At 33.9% G+C, this 15,754-nt stretch overlaps 1 protein-coding gene across 1 annotated transcript in view; it reads left to right on the top strand.

Moving 5' to 3' along the window:
* LOC145691774 (uncharacterized) overlaps positions 1-15,754 on the top strand; it is an 84,241-nt gene that overhangs the window by 6,326 nt on the left and 62,161 nt on the right. Inside the window, exons 2-3 of the mRNA XM_081767083.1 lie at positions 4,816-4,906; positions 7,807-7,839. Of these exons, the coding sequence (XP_081623209.1) occupies positions 4,816-4,906; positions 7,807-7,839 (124 nt within the window). The remainder of the gene's footprint in view (positions 1-4,815; positions 4,907-7,806; positions 7,840-15,754) is intronic.

Below are 15,754 nucleotides of genomic sequence, written 5' to 3'. Positions count from 1 at the left end.
TCCACGTTAATCAGTAGGTCCCGTCTCATATAACCTCGCTGCTGAAGGGACGTCAAACTCAAACAAACTCAACTCACCCCAATTTGGTTTCTATTGTTTATATATTTTTTAAGTAACATCTTTATCAAAATTAATCCTTTGAGTTTTGATATCTTAATTGTTTGTGACTACAATATATCGAAGGTAGATTAGGCCAGTAGAATCTTCTTCTTGACATACATTATAACGCCAAGTGTAAGGCTAAGATATTATTTTCGTTTCTGGAAGATTACAATTTAAATATTATTCCAGATACATTGAATTTAGATTTAGTTATACCTAATTTTAATGTTATTGCAATCAAAGATGCTTCACCTATCGTTAATCCTGACTCATATCACTATCCTATTGAGATCACTATATTAAATAAGTAATGCACTCTGGATGATGGAAGTTTACCTAAATACTCTTCTCATAGATGTAACTATCTAGTCTTATACCAGGAACTAGCGGATGCTGGTTGGACTATCTTGTTAACTGAGAATATTAATCATCCTGTTAATGCTGCTGAGAGTGCAATTAAATCTAGTATGAATAATAATATTCTTAAGTACAAAGTTAAAATCAGGAGATTTCCCTTATGGTACTCTAAGGATCTCATTTCCTTAATTAAGCTAAAGACAAAGCGTACAAAAAATTTAAAACAAAAGTAATAGTGGAAACAGTAAGAGTTGATCTGATCAGATTATTAATGTAATTAAAGGTTTGAAAGTCAAATCCTCTAGCGGAATTGATGGTATACTCATTTTTATAATTAAAGGAATTATGTATATCATAGCTCCAATTCTTGTGTCATTATTTAATTGGAGTATACTAACTTTTACCTTTCCTAGTAGTTGGAAAACTGTTGTTGTTTCACTTATTACTATGATTGATGGCGAAGATTATACTGATCATAGACCTATTTCTCTCATGGGAATATTACTTAAAATGTTTGATAAACTTGTCTATAATTATTTTTATAACCATATTTCTCCTGACATTATGGATCAACAGTATAGTTTTATGAAAAATAAATCTACCTTATCTAACTTGTTTTATATATTATATTCTTCCTCCAGTGAAGAGTTAAGGACAAGTTGATGTAATATGCTTTGACTTTTCTAAGGCTTTTGAGAAATTTCCTCGTGATATACTAATCAACAAAATATCATATGATTTATTGCCAGATGTTATTACGTAGATACTTTATTTAGTATCTAACCTATAGGAAATTTGTTGTAAAATATAAAGGTCATGTTTTCAATACACACAATACTTATTCTGATGTTCCCCAGGGATATAACTTGGGCCCACTTTTGTTTCTCTTATTTGTTAATGACTTATAAGAAATTATTAATTGTAAATTTCTTAAATACGAGGATGATTTGAAGACTTATTATCTTATTTACATTGCTCATGCTTGTGTAAAATTACAAAATAATGTTAACTTTATTATCATCCGGCCAAAAGTTAATGCTTTATCTTTGAATCTTAATAAAACATACTTTGTATCCTTTACTTCTAAAACCAATCTGGTATTATAGTTATTTTATTGAAAATATTTCTGTCAGAAAGGTTGTCTTTAGCAAGGATCTGGGTATTACCTTTGACTCTAAAGTATTTAGTAAACTGTTGAATGCATAGTCTTTAAAGCTAGAAGAAGCTTAGGAATTATAAAAGGGATTTCTAAAGACTTCTCCTCTTTGAAAACCTGTTTAATACTATATTACGCCAATGTAAAAAGTCATCTGGAATACTGTACGAATATTTGGAATAAAGGCGCTCAATATTTTCAAAAATACATTGAAGTAATTCAGAACTTGTTACTCTCACGGTTACGATGGAAGTTTAAATTCTTATCAGAGAAATCTCATGATGAAATTAGGCATCTACTTGGTTTATTTAAATTACCGGAACGAAGAACTTTATTTGATATATAACTTCTTCATAATGTTTTGATGAACAAACTACCATTAATAGAGATTGTAAATCTTTATGTTTCTAACATGTCAATAAGAAATAAAAAAAATAAAAAAAATCTATTCTGAATAAATAAATATTTCAGAAATGCTAACAATATTACTCAATATTATCGATATTTTTACTGCTGATTTTCTTTCTATTCAGAAGAAACTTAATGGGTTAATTCATAACCTATCACTTGTCATAATTTTTATTGTCTTATGCATGTATTGACTGTATGGTTCGTTTTTATTTTATTTTTTTATTAATCCTTCATTGGGTTAATTCATAACCTATCACTTGGTATAAATTTTATTCGCTTATGCTTTGGTTCGTTTTTATTTTATTATTTTGCGTGCATGTTTCTTATTATTATTACTGTAATTTTATTATGATTATCTCTATTGTGTATGTTTTATTTAATGTATTTTTATAACTTTAAATTTTTATGATATTGTTTTTTTAACGCATGCTCTTTTGTTTGTATTGTTAATTCATATATTATTACTTTTTGGAAATTGTAATTGGACTCTATGTCTTAGTTTCCTGATACCAACAAATTATTATTATTATTATTATTATTATTTGCCCACCAATTAACTTGCTCAAACATAAATATGGTTACCGTCTGTTATTGGTAGTATACTGTTATTGGTGAATTGGCGTTAAAGCTTGTTCAATATTCCACTGTCTTACAAGTAAACGGTAAACAATTGTCTGTACTTTACATATTATGTTCTTGTTGTTTACTTACTAAATTATGTTATGCTTTGCATGAAATAACTATTTATGGATTTATATGTGTAATTTAACCTTATTAGGACATTTAATAGCGCTCAAGTTCTATAAAGGTAACCAAGAAAGTTCTATCGGTTTTTCACCCCACCATCTCCGAACATCGATATATCATCTAAGACGTACATGGAAGGTAAAAATAGTAACTATCAGCATCGGCGACCTTTTGCTAACGTTCTGGAAGGACATGGATTCCATTCCGGTAAAGCTTGGTAGGCAGTGAAGCGAAGAAGGTATCAAGTGCATTTTGCACCTCTACTAGGGATTTGAACTGGCGTCCTCTAAGGTGATTGACCCAGGAACGGAACAGGTGATAATCGGATAGTGCAATGTCCGGGAAGTATGACGGATGCAATAGTGTTTTCTATACAAGGCGTAGAATGGTGTCCCGAATCATCCTACCCACGTGGGGCTTAGCGTTGTCCTGTAACAGGAGGATCCATTTGAAGATTCAGAAGTGCTGGCTCCAGTTTAGAGTTTCTCTTGAACACGGCTCAATTGCTGACAGTACACAGTTGCATCGATGATCTGGCCAGCTGGTAGCAGTTCCCGATGCACGATGCCGAGAGCAGTCCACCAAACACATACGAGGACCTTCTTCTTGTGCAGTACTGCTTTAGGCTGTTTTGGAACCGGTTCATGGGATGCTAATCAATGATGACGGCGCCGTGGAGCTTCGTACAGGACCCATTTCTCATCACATGTCAACACCCTGTCCAGAAATATATCCTTCCTCAGACGAGACAGCAAAGAAACACTTGTTTCTTCTCGCGTTGTCTTCTTGCCAGGAGTCAAATCATATGGGACCTATCGGCCCAACTTGTAGTGCTTCCCAAGTTGATGGAGGTGCTGCCGAATGGATTCTCCACTCACACTGAATTATAGTCTCAGTTCCTCACATCTCTGGTCATTATTCGCCTCCATTGCTGTCTGAAGATATTAATTTTGTACATGTGTTGGTCTTCTGGCACGTGGTGAGTCTTTGAGTGTTTCGTCACCGTCCTTAAACTTGTTAAGCCACCAGTGCACTATCCGTGTAGTCACGATACCCTCACCAAAGGCCTGGCATATATTCCGCCTCCCTGCAGCGGGGTTTGATCACAGTTTGAACTCGTACAGCATACATGCCCTTATGACGCTTTGTGGAGGCCCCATGCTCACTCTGTTCTTACATAAGTTCACGGTATAACTGAACTTCTACAACCACGTAGTATGTTGGATATGCCCAAACCAACAACTTGTCTTCACCTTATCTCCATTCATATTCAACTACGGTGTGAGGGCCAATTGAACATCGACCTCCAAGATTGGATCCTTGGTTGCTTTATAATAATAAACCACAAATGTGTGGTGCAGATTTATTGTACGGATCCATACATTAATTTGTTACATATAGGACCTATACTTCTTTTTCAGTAAATCGACTCATTTTTGTATATTACTAGCCACCCACTTTGCTGGGGCGTCAATTACCCACTTTGCTGGGTTAAAGTAAGAAAAATTAGTAATATATTCCGTCAGTCAATCACTTTTTAGTATTACTGAATCGCTCTGAAATTGATAAAAACAAAGAAAATATAATGAAAAAGCAGTAAATAGCAAGCATTCTATATAAATAAAAATGAAATATTACTGTTTTTGGGCTGAATTTGTATTTACACGGCATCGGAAATGTCACTGTTCATCTCAGCGACTCCGAAAACTACGGATTCGGCACTAATATAGGTCAATTCCAATATCTGTCTGTCTGTCTATCTATCTATCTATCTATCTATCTATCTATCTATCTATCTATCTATCTATCTATCTATCTATCTATCTATCTATCTATCTATCTATCTATCTATCTACCTTTCTCCCTCCCCTAAGTTGCACCGTCAAAATAAAATGTTAAAAACCATCTAAGTCCTGAACCTCATTTATATAGAGATTTTAACGTAGAAAGGGATAAGTTATTTGATTTATCTTATGTTATTCTAATTTTCTTTTACAATTTTTGTAGTTCAAGAATAATGTATCAGATTTTCATTAAAACAGATGATGAAAAGAAAATGCTCTGCAACGTATCCATTATATCTACTTTTTGCCATCTGCCTTCAGGAGCTTCTACATTCTTCATTTGCAGAAGGTAATGATTTTTTTTGTTATAATTTTAGAAAATTATCATAGTGATGTTCTAAATACGTTAAAATGGTTCACTAATTAAATTGAAGGTATGGAAAATTTAATACTTTGTTTATTATCTCCAACTTATTTATGATAGCTAAGTGAAACATATGTTTTAACAAAGGAAATATCGGTTTGAAAGATTGGATAATACAGTATTAACAAATGATTAAAAATGTGCTTCTTTCATTCGTTTTTAAAGCAATTATTCATCGTCCCATGATCGTACTACCGTTAGGTCTTAAATCGATTTTGTTGTAAATCGATCAGGGGGTAACTTACTATACAGTACATTTCGAAATGCCATTTGGTCAATCATGGGCCGACGATTTTGGCTGTAGCTACAGTGGATCAGATTCATATTCAAAATTGTTTATAGCATTTCTATAATCTTAATAACAGTATCTTTTCTATGATTATTAGTAATATATCTATTTTTATTATTTTTATTACTAATCTTCTTTTATTATTGTAGGTTTTTATAACAGTAACTACTTCTCTAACGTTTACAACCGGTCGTAGATCGGTAACTAACTGTATTTAAATTGTATCGTTTTGCTAAATCGCCACTGTCGCATTAAATGTGAGGCACTTCACAAATTCAACCATTAAAATGTTGTGCTGGGCCCCGTATGTATAAGTGTTCTTTTACGTGACTTATTGTTGACGAAATGTTTTCTGAACGTACATACATACAGACACACAGACGTAAATAGGACATGGAAGATCTTCATCAAAATCTGGTCGTATCTAGATTTACATTAAGCATTTTGTTCGTAATACAATACTTTCTTGTTATAGTATAACAGGGAAGTAATAACAACTACTCACAGAAATGTTGTAAGATTATGACACCAATGTTGTAGAGAGTTTGTTTATACTTACAGTACTTTTCCAGTTAGAAATTGTTTTGATTTGTCAACATCAGAATCGTAATCGCAACTGATCTTACTTTGCAACGTTTATTCGCGAAGTGCCTACAAGGATTTAACATGTAATATCTCGCAAATGGTACAAGTTACCGTAAAACTCACTACACCAATGAATTTCCTAGAAAATTTTATATGAATTTGATGTATCACATGCACCTATTCCCATTTGAAAAACCGAAAGTTGAATCAAATATGGCGGATCCAAGATGGCGGCCGGTGTGGATATCACGTGTCAGAGAAGCAGTACTTGATCCAATTTGTTTTGCATATGCCCACATTTATGTTCAGTTACATCTAAAGAAACTAAAACCAATTTTCTAACCGAGCGTTATAGTAGTGTATGATTGAATTCCGGGTATATGAAGGTTCATAAATATGCAAATTACCCATATGGGCCGCTGAAATTAGTACAATACACATTGAGCCATGGAGAACTTTGCATTTAAATCAGTTTTACATGAATTCCGAGGGGACACTTCAGGAATGTACCTTGTAAGATCAGTCTTATGAATGATTGTTCATGCAGTTAGTCGCCGGTTTTACTTCACTATGGTCGAATATGCAATGTTCCACATACTTCACTATGGTCACATCAGGGGTGAGTAAGGGTCTTCCTCTTCTTGGTCCACTTGTCAGAAACATGTGGCCACTTTGGATATAGGATAGGCAATCATTACCATAGACATTTTCTTCTGATCATAGATTTACAGGACGGCCCTTACCTTCAAATCCAGAAATTTACTTATACTGGGAGCGTTAATTTTTTCCATGTTAAAATTACTGACTTCTAGCGTCACCTGTAAAGAAACTAAGTGATACACAGATATAGTTTTTGCAACATCTTGTTACTGAAGACAACAATTAAGTTACACAAGTTTTATTCAAATAGTTCCAGGAAAAAAAATCTGGAAATGACTTCCAGGAAACAGTTAAAACTTTATATACCATCTAATAGTACTTTTTCCCATTAAGATATAGTAAATATAGTGTATAAATTACATGTTTCTACAGCTTATAAAAGGAGAAAATATACTTTTTTTTTTTTTTGCGTGTTTCATTCCCAACAAATGCCAAATTATTACAAGAGTGAAATAGATAATATGATTTCAAATTGATAAAGCTTTCGTGAAAATGACAAAATTCATCGTGCAGGTCAAGTTTAGGCACATCACTATAAATAATTGTTGAAAAATTATAATTCTTTCTCTAATATCCTTCTTATTGCCCTCCAAATGATTTGTGCTGGGCGACATAACAATATTCCACTTAGCGTAGATGAAGTTCAATAGGGATACCAGAAGTAATTGTTGAAAAGTTACAATTATTTAACGATTTGCGTATAAATACAGCGTTCATATACGTCACAAAATGAGTGCCACAAATACAAACCAAGCTGTGCTAGGTGCTCACTAAAAGATACGAATATTATCTAACAAAGTCAGGGCTGCGAAGTGTTGCATTCGAAGAGAGCAGGCGCGTCAGCGATGGTGAATATGCGCCCAGCAGAGGTACTGTTAACAAATGGGTTTTCGCAGTGATACGAATTCCTGCAGCAGTTGCAATGGTTTCATACTAATAATGCTAATCTTGTAAAATAAAATAAACCTTTTGTTACTGTGCAGGAATACTCCGCCGGCAGGAAATAATATATAATAGAGTCATCTTTCATATGCATTTACTTGATTTAATCGTCGCTAAGCATTACTAATGATTTTGCTGTAGTACTTACAATTTAATTCTGCCGCCTGCAGAGAGATTTGTTCCATAGAAACACGTCTTTCTATGCAGAATATTGTATTTTACCTGTAAATTTGGCAAAATATGGTTTGCCTAATCTTATCAGCACCAAATTTATTAAGGATTTGATGAAAAGATGTGACAATTACTAGTTTAATTTCTAATCACATTGCACTTTTTTCTTTCTCTTTAGACGATGAGGACGAAGAATCACCCATCAATTTAAGTATGTATAATTTCATATATTTATTAGATCATATTACGTACTACATGTATTCAGGTTAACAATCAAAATTTTATATTTATTGAAGTACATATATTAGCTTATTCACATTACATACAAGCACATTAGGTTCCGAGTTATTTGAATTCATAATAACAAAACCCATCTATTTTAGTATAAGTAAACTGATTTTTTTTTACTTCAAGAGAATTTTTTTTACATGCAACTAAAGATTATTTTTTAACTTTTATTAAATATATGCGTGTTAGGACCACGCATATTACACTCCCAGAATATTACTCCCTAAAGGACCAAATGTGTTAAACTAACACATTAAAAGTAAGCTACAATACCTTTATAACTTACAAGATTATTTAAAATTTAACTTGAAGTTTAAAAAAAAAAACAATTAAAATAAACTTTAAGTTTAGAACATTTCAAGCACAAGATTCTACAAAGCACAATCAATCGTTAAAAGAAAGATTCAGCTAGAAACAGAACTTTAAAATTCGTTTACTTGTATAGAATAGGACTATAGTATGTATAGGACAGTATTCGTTAGTATGTTACATGTATACCGTTAAAGTCATTGTTGTTCGTTAATATGTTTACGGATATAGTCCACTAACGAACTCGATCGATATATTATGAAGAACATAATTATAAAATGCTTTCATGGATGAGATATGGGCTATAGATAACCAACGTTAAAATTGCCGTTATTCGTTAATACATTAACGGATCTAGTTCATTACCGAACTCGATTGACATATTACAAAGAATTTTTAAAAAATGCTTTCATGTATGAGATATGGGCTACAGATAGCCATCGTTGTTCGTTAATATGTTTATGGATTTAGTCGATTAACGAACTCTATCGATATATTACAAAAAACGCAATTTAAAAAATGCTTTCATGTATGATATATGGGCTATAGATTGTCACCGTTAAAGTCACCGTTGTTCGTTAATATGTCAAATGGTTGACTACACTAAGAAACACGGCGGAGATAATCACTTTAGTTATTTATTCCAAAAACACAAAAATCGCATATATAAAGGGATATGTGCTACAGATATCTATTACACTAATCGACAAAAAAAAAAAAAAAAAAAAAAAAAAATCTCTCGCACACGGAAGAAAATACCTGATTCTAATAGAACTTTTCACGTAGAATTCGAATCTGCAATAAGTTTTTCTCCATCATCCCAGTTTTTCCGTGACAGAGGGATTTTCGGGAAATTTCCCCTCAAATTTTTCATTTTTTTTTTACTATTTTCATACCTGTAGCTCGGGTACCCGTAGGTATATAAAGTTTAATATATTATATTATAAACACACACATTATATTGTATGTTAGCTTGATGTATACTTAGTAAGCCCTCTAAGTTTCTCAGAATCGCATTATTCTTTCTAGAGAAATAAACATATTTATATAAAAATATGGTATATGTACTGTTCATTTTACCACATTCATTAGTACAGATAAAATCACATATAACTTCCACGAAAATTACAATATAAGCACGGTTTATACCTCATTGGATTTGAAATAAAACATATTTTCAATGATGTATACACCGTGTCACCATTTTTTGTATGAGGGAATTTCTAGGGGGATTTTGTGGGAAATTCCCTCCAAAAAGTAGTTGATGATTTTGTTTTGTCTTAACTTGTAGCAAGTATAAATAGTTTGTATATAGTGATACAGAAACATGAACTGCACTAAAACATAATTTTATGTCTACTTAATAAATAACACAAAAGAAGTGAGTGGTATCTTCTTAATAAATGAACATTTACTTACCTTAACTAAAATGTTTTCATTGTCGACTTTCTTCTGTGTTTGGCTTCTGGAACATATCTTTTGAATGTCCAACAGTAATCAGCTAGCATTTGTGAACTCCACTGTCCCTGGTATCTCTTCTCCATGGAGGAAATGTCCTGATGAAAACGTTCTCCATGCTCATCACTAACAGCACCAAGGTTTTCAGGAAAGAAATCCAGGTGGGAGTCTAGAAAGTGAACTTTAAGGGACATGTTGTAACCCATTTCTTTGAATGATTGCAGGAAATCACTCACAATTTCACTTATATTTGGGCTTTCTGGTTTCCTAAATAATTCTCTGTTAAACATTTAAATGAACACCAAGCTGCTTTCTCAACCGGAGTTAAGAGATTCTCAAATTTTTGGTCACGAATCAAACATCTTATTTGGGGGCCTACAAAAATCCCTTCCTTGATTTTAGCGTCATCCGAAGAAATTTTTCCTTGAAGTAACAAAATCCTGCATTACTTTTGTCCATTGCCTTGACAAAGTTTTTGAAGAGCCCCAACTTTATGTGAAGAGGAGGTAGAATTATCTTATCAGGGCTCACCAGTGATGAATATGCAACACTCTTCTGTCCAGGAATTAATACACGCTTTGGCCATTCCTCCTTAATGTAATGTTCCGCTTTGTTCCTGCTGTCCCATTCGCAGAGGAAACAACAATATTTCGTATAAACAAGCTGAAAACCCATTAATAAAAAATAACTTTTAAATCACAGCAAACGGTCCACTTGTATTTCTCATACTAAATTCTTTCTAACACTATTTTGATGTTTTCATAGGTTTCCTTCATATTAGTTGCATAAGCCAAAGGCACTGAAGGAAATTTGCTGCCGTTGTGCAAAAGGACAGCCTTCAAACTAGTTTTGGAAGTCAATAAAAAATCTCCACTCTGTACTTATATGTGCATGTCCGAGAGTATCCATCACAGCACATACATTATTATAATACACTAAATCATTTTCTTGAGAATAGTAGTTTTGAAACTCTGTATGGTTTCGAATAGTAGTTTCGAAAAATATACACTTTAGTGTCACGATGGAGCAGATTCCAGGCTTTAAGTCTAGAAGCAAAAAGTTCTGCCTGTATCTTGGGGAGTTTTAAATCACGTACGAGGTCATTTAGTTCACCCTGAGTTATCAGATGGGGATCCAATGTAGATGTGCTTCCTACATAAGTAGGATCATCTTCATTTGGAACTTCAGTAGTTGCCTCAAGTACGTAATCCTCATTTACCGTAAGATGAGCAGGAGGTACTGGTACAGGTAATTCTGCACTGTGTGGAACTGGCCTAGTTGCTGATGGGAAATTAAGGTACTGTACTGTGTGCTTAGATTTACTGGTTATTCCTTTTATCTGTGTCATACAAAAGTAGCAGTTTGAAGAATGATCTTTTGGTTCTCTCCAGATCATCGGTACTGCGAAGTTCATGTTTCGTTCGCTATTTGCCCATCTAGTCAGACGTTTCACGCAAATACAACAAATGTAGTGAGGAACCCAATTCTTATCTTGGTCTCCTACACAGCAACCAAAATATAGCTGATAACACTTCCTCACAAGTGGAGTGAAACATCGACGTTGCGATTTAAATGTCAGCTTCTCACATACATAACAGAAATTGTCCGTGTGATATACACACTTCTTCGGCATCTTGTATCCTGTAAGGTATCACACACACATACACACACGAATCTACAATCCATCAATCATGAAGCAGCACAGACGTGATCTAACTCATTGCATCACCACACAACACAATCTATTCGAACTCCACAATGCACAAACACTTCAACTTACACGCGGCCACATCTAAAACACGTCCAGCTTGGACCGTCACTCAACGCTGCTAACAGTCATCAGGCTACATGAGTCATAATTTTTTAATGCATTATTGCCAGATCAAAATATTAAAAAGTGACTTATTTTCCACAAAAGCATGCGTGTATTTGTGCTTGTATTTGAGTATCGATCTATGTGACGACAATAATACGTCCACGTTAGGTTTTTGTGTTTGGTAAAAGACTTGCATAGTATATTCTTTATTACCTATAAATAGACACGATAGTTTATATCTCTAGACAGAATAATGCGATTCACATGAAATTAATATTATTTATTAAGTAAACATAAAACTATGTTTTAGTGCCGTTTGTGTTTCTGTTTCACTATATCACAAATAGCAAGTTGAGAAAATAATCATATAAACCACTTTTTGGAGGGAATTTCCCACAAAATCCCTCTAGAAATTTCCTCATACAAAAATGGCGACATGGTGTAAACCTCATTGAAAACATGTTTCATTGGAAGTCCAATGAGGCATAAACCGTGCTTATATTGTAATTTTCATGGAAGTTATATGTGATTTTATCTGCACTAAAATGAACAGTACACATAGCATATTTTTATATAAATATGTTTATTTCTCTAGAAAGAATAATGCGATTCTGAGAAACTTAGAGAGCTTACTAAATATAAATCAAGCTAACATACAATACGATTTGTGTGTTTATATACCTAAGGGTACAGGTACAAAAATTGTAAAAAAAAAAAAAAAAAAAAAAATTGAGGGGAAATTTCCCGAAAATCCCGAGAAACTGAGGGTGATGGAGAAAAACTGATTGCAGATTAGAATTCTAAGTGAAAAGTTCTATTAGAATCAGGTATTTTCAAATCTGTGCCAAAATCTTGTTGACTAGTGTTATTAAAGTTACCTTTACACATTAAGTTGTTAGCGACTAAGGAACTCGTCGACACTCTAGGTATCTATTCCAAAAACACTGAATTAGAAAACTCACATCCGTTCAAAAGTTATCGTGGAGAGTAATAGAAGTAGGTATACTAATAAAACAATATATATATATATATATATATATATATATATATATATATATATATATATATATATATATATATATATATATACTATATATTTCTTTGAATAATGGATGGATGGACGTACTATCAACACAATCTTATAAGTCTCACTGCAGTAAGGGATGAATGGATGTACTAATAATACACTCTTATAAATATCACTCTAGTAACGGACGGAATGGACGTACGAATAATACAATCTTATACGTCTCACTGGAGTAATGGATTAATAGACGTACTAACAACACAATCTTATAGGTCTCACTGGAGTAACGGATGAATAGATGTACTAATAACACAAACTTATAAGTCTCACTGGAGTAACGGATGGATGGATGTACTAATAACACTATCTTATAAGTCTCACTGGATTAAGGGATTGATGGATGTACTAAATAATATAATCTAATAAGTCTCACTGAATAACAGGTGGATGAACGTACTAACAACACAATCTTATAAGGCTCACTGGAGTTACGGACTGATAGATTTACTAATAATACAATCTAAGAAGTCTAATGGAATAACAAGTTAATGGACATACTAACAACTGAATCTTACAAGTCTCACTGGGGTAACGGATAGATAGACGTACTAACAACACAATCTTGTATCATTGCAGTAACGGATGGATGGACGTACTAATAACACAATATAATAAGTCTCAGTCTAATTGGAGTAACGGATGGATACACGTTCTAACAACACAATCTTATAAGTCGCTCTGCAGTAACGGATGGATAGACGTACTAGTAACACAATCTTATAAGTCTCACTTGAGTAAGGGATTCATGGATGTACTAATAATACAATCTAATAAGTCTCACTAAATAATAGGTGGATGGACGTACTAATAACACAATCTTATAAGTCTCACTGGAGTAACGGATAGATAGACGTACTAACACAATATTGTATCACTGGAGTAATAGATGAAATCTCTGGAATTTCGGAGGAAACAAGGGGGTATTATGATGGCAGTAGAAAATAAGAATGGGCAGATAGTCAGCGAGAGAAATGAGGTCATAGGAAGGTGGAAAGAATACGTTGAAGACTTATATGAGAGTAGGGATAGACCGTACAGCCTAAATGTTGAAGTAGAAAATGAAGTAGGCGAGGATGATAAAGGATTTAGTATTCTTAGGGATGAGTTTGAAAAGGCTATATCTGAGATTAGGAATGGAAAGGCAACCGGAACAGATAACATACCAATCGAATTCATTAAAAATATAGGAGACAAGCGAAAGGAAGAATTGTTCCGACTATGCAATGAAATATATGAACAGGAGAATGGCCAAAAGACTTTCTGAGAACGATCATGATACCGATGGCTAAGAAATCGAACACAAAGAGATGTGAGGATTATAGAACTATTAGTCTCATATCTCATGCAGCTAAAATTCTGCTCCGAGTACTGAACAGAAGGTTATATGAAAGAACAAATAAAGAAGTTGAGGAGGAGCAGTTTCGGTTCAGAAGAGGCAAGGGCACAAGAGATGCAATTGGATTATTAAGGGCGATCGGTGAAAGATTTATAGAAAAAGGGAAAGAGGTGTATGTTATATTTATTGATCTAGAAAAGGCTTTTGACCGCGTGAATTGGGAATTGTTGTTGGGAGTTCTAACGAAGATAGGGTTGGAATGAAAAGATAGAAGACATAAAAATCTTACACATTAACCAACAAGTAAGTGTTAGGATAGGGGAAGAACTGACGGAAGAGAGTGCTATTGGAAGGGGAGTTCGACAAGGATGCTGCCTCTCGCCAACACTATTTAATGTCTATCTAGAAGAGATAGTGAAAAAGAGTTTACATGATGATGATGGTATTTCAGTAGGAGGTAGAATGATTAGATGCATAAGATTTGCAGATGATATGGCACTTGTTGCAGAATCTGAAAAGAAAATCAATAAAATGTTAGAAAAAATGAGAAAGGGCTTTGAAGAATATGGGATGAAAATAAATGTTAGAAAGACAAAAGCCATGGTGATTGGAACGAAGGGGTCTGTGTCAAATATAAAAGTAGGAGGGGAGAAAATAGAACAAGTGAATAGTTTTCGATATCTGGGTGGTATTCTTAGTAATAACATGAAGTGCGAACGTGAAATAAAAGCAAGGATAGGAATGGCGAAAGAAGCCTTTAAGAGGAAGAAAAGTCTGTTTTGTGGGACCTTGAAGAAAGAGTTGAGAAAAAGACTCATAAAATGCTTCGTGTGGAGTGTTGTACTGTATGGGGCGAAAACGTGGACATTACGTATAGGTGATGAAAATCGACTGGAGCCTTCGAAATGTGCGTGTGGAGAAGAATGGAAAGAATTAGTTGGGTCGAGCGGAAAACGAATGAGAGAGTGTTAGAAATGGTGGGTGAGAAAAGAACACTTTTAGATATTATTAGGAAGAGGAAGAGAAGCTGGTTGGGGCATTGCCTAAGAAGAGATTTATCATGTGGGACGTATCATGTAGAGGGTATGGTGGCGGGAAAGAGAGGGAGGGGGTGAAGGATACTACAATTAATGGATGATATAAAAACAGAAAGATCATACACGAAGACGAAGAAGTTAGTGGAGGACCGTGGAGCATGGAAGCTTCTCAGCTGCGGCAAGTGACCTGCCAATAAAGGCAGAATACCTATGATGATGATGGAGTAATAGATGAATGGACGTACTAATAGCACAATCTTGTAGATCTCACTCCAATAAAGGATGGATGGACGTACTAATTATACTGTTATAACTCTCAGTGGAGTAACGGATGGATAGACGTACTAATAACACAATCTTATAAGTCTCACTGGAATAACGGATGGATGCATGTACTAATAATACAATCTTATACAATAAGTCTCACTGAGGTAAGGGATTGATGGATGTACTAATAATACAATATAATAAGTCTCACTGAATGGACGTACAGGTGGATGGACGTACTAACAACACAATCTTATAATTTTCACTGGAGTAACGGATAGATAGATGTATTAAGAACACAATCTTGTATCATTTTAGTAACGGATGGATGAACGTACTAATAATACAATCTTATAAATCTCACTCTATTTAAGGATGGATAGACGTATTAATTATACAATGTTATAAGTCTCAGTGGAGTAACAGATGGAGAAAAGTACTAATAACACAATATTTTAAGTCTCACCGAATAACAGATGGATGAACGTGGTAACAACACAATCTTACAAATCTCACTGGAGTAAGGGA

This window comes from Thermobia domestica, chromosome 8 (assembly GCF_964235325.1).
Source record: "Thermobia domestica chromosome 8, izTheDome1.hap1.1, whole genome shotgun sequence".
Taxonomy (NCBI): Eukaryota; Metazoa; Arthropoda; class Insecta; order Zygentoma; family Lepismatidae; genus Thermobia; species Thermobia domestica.
This window is presented reverse-complemented; position numbering and strand designations above follow the sequence as displayed.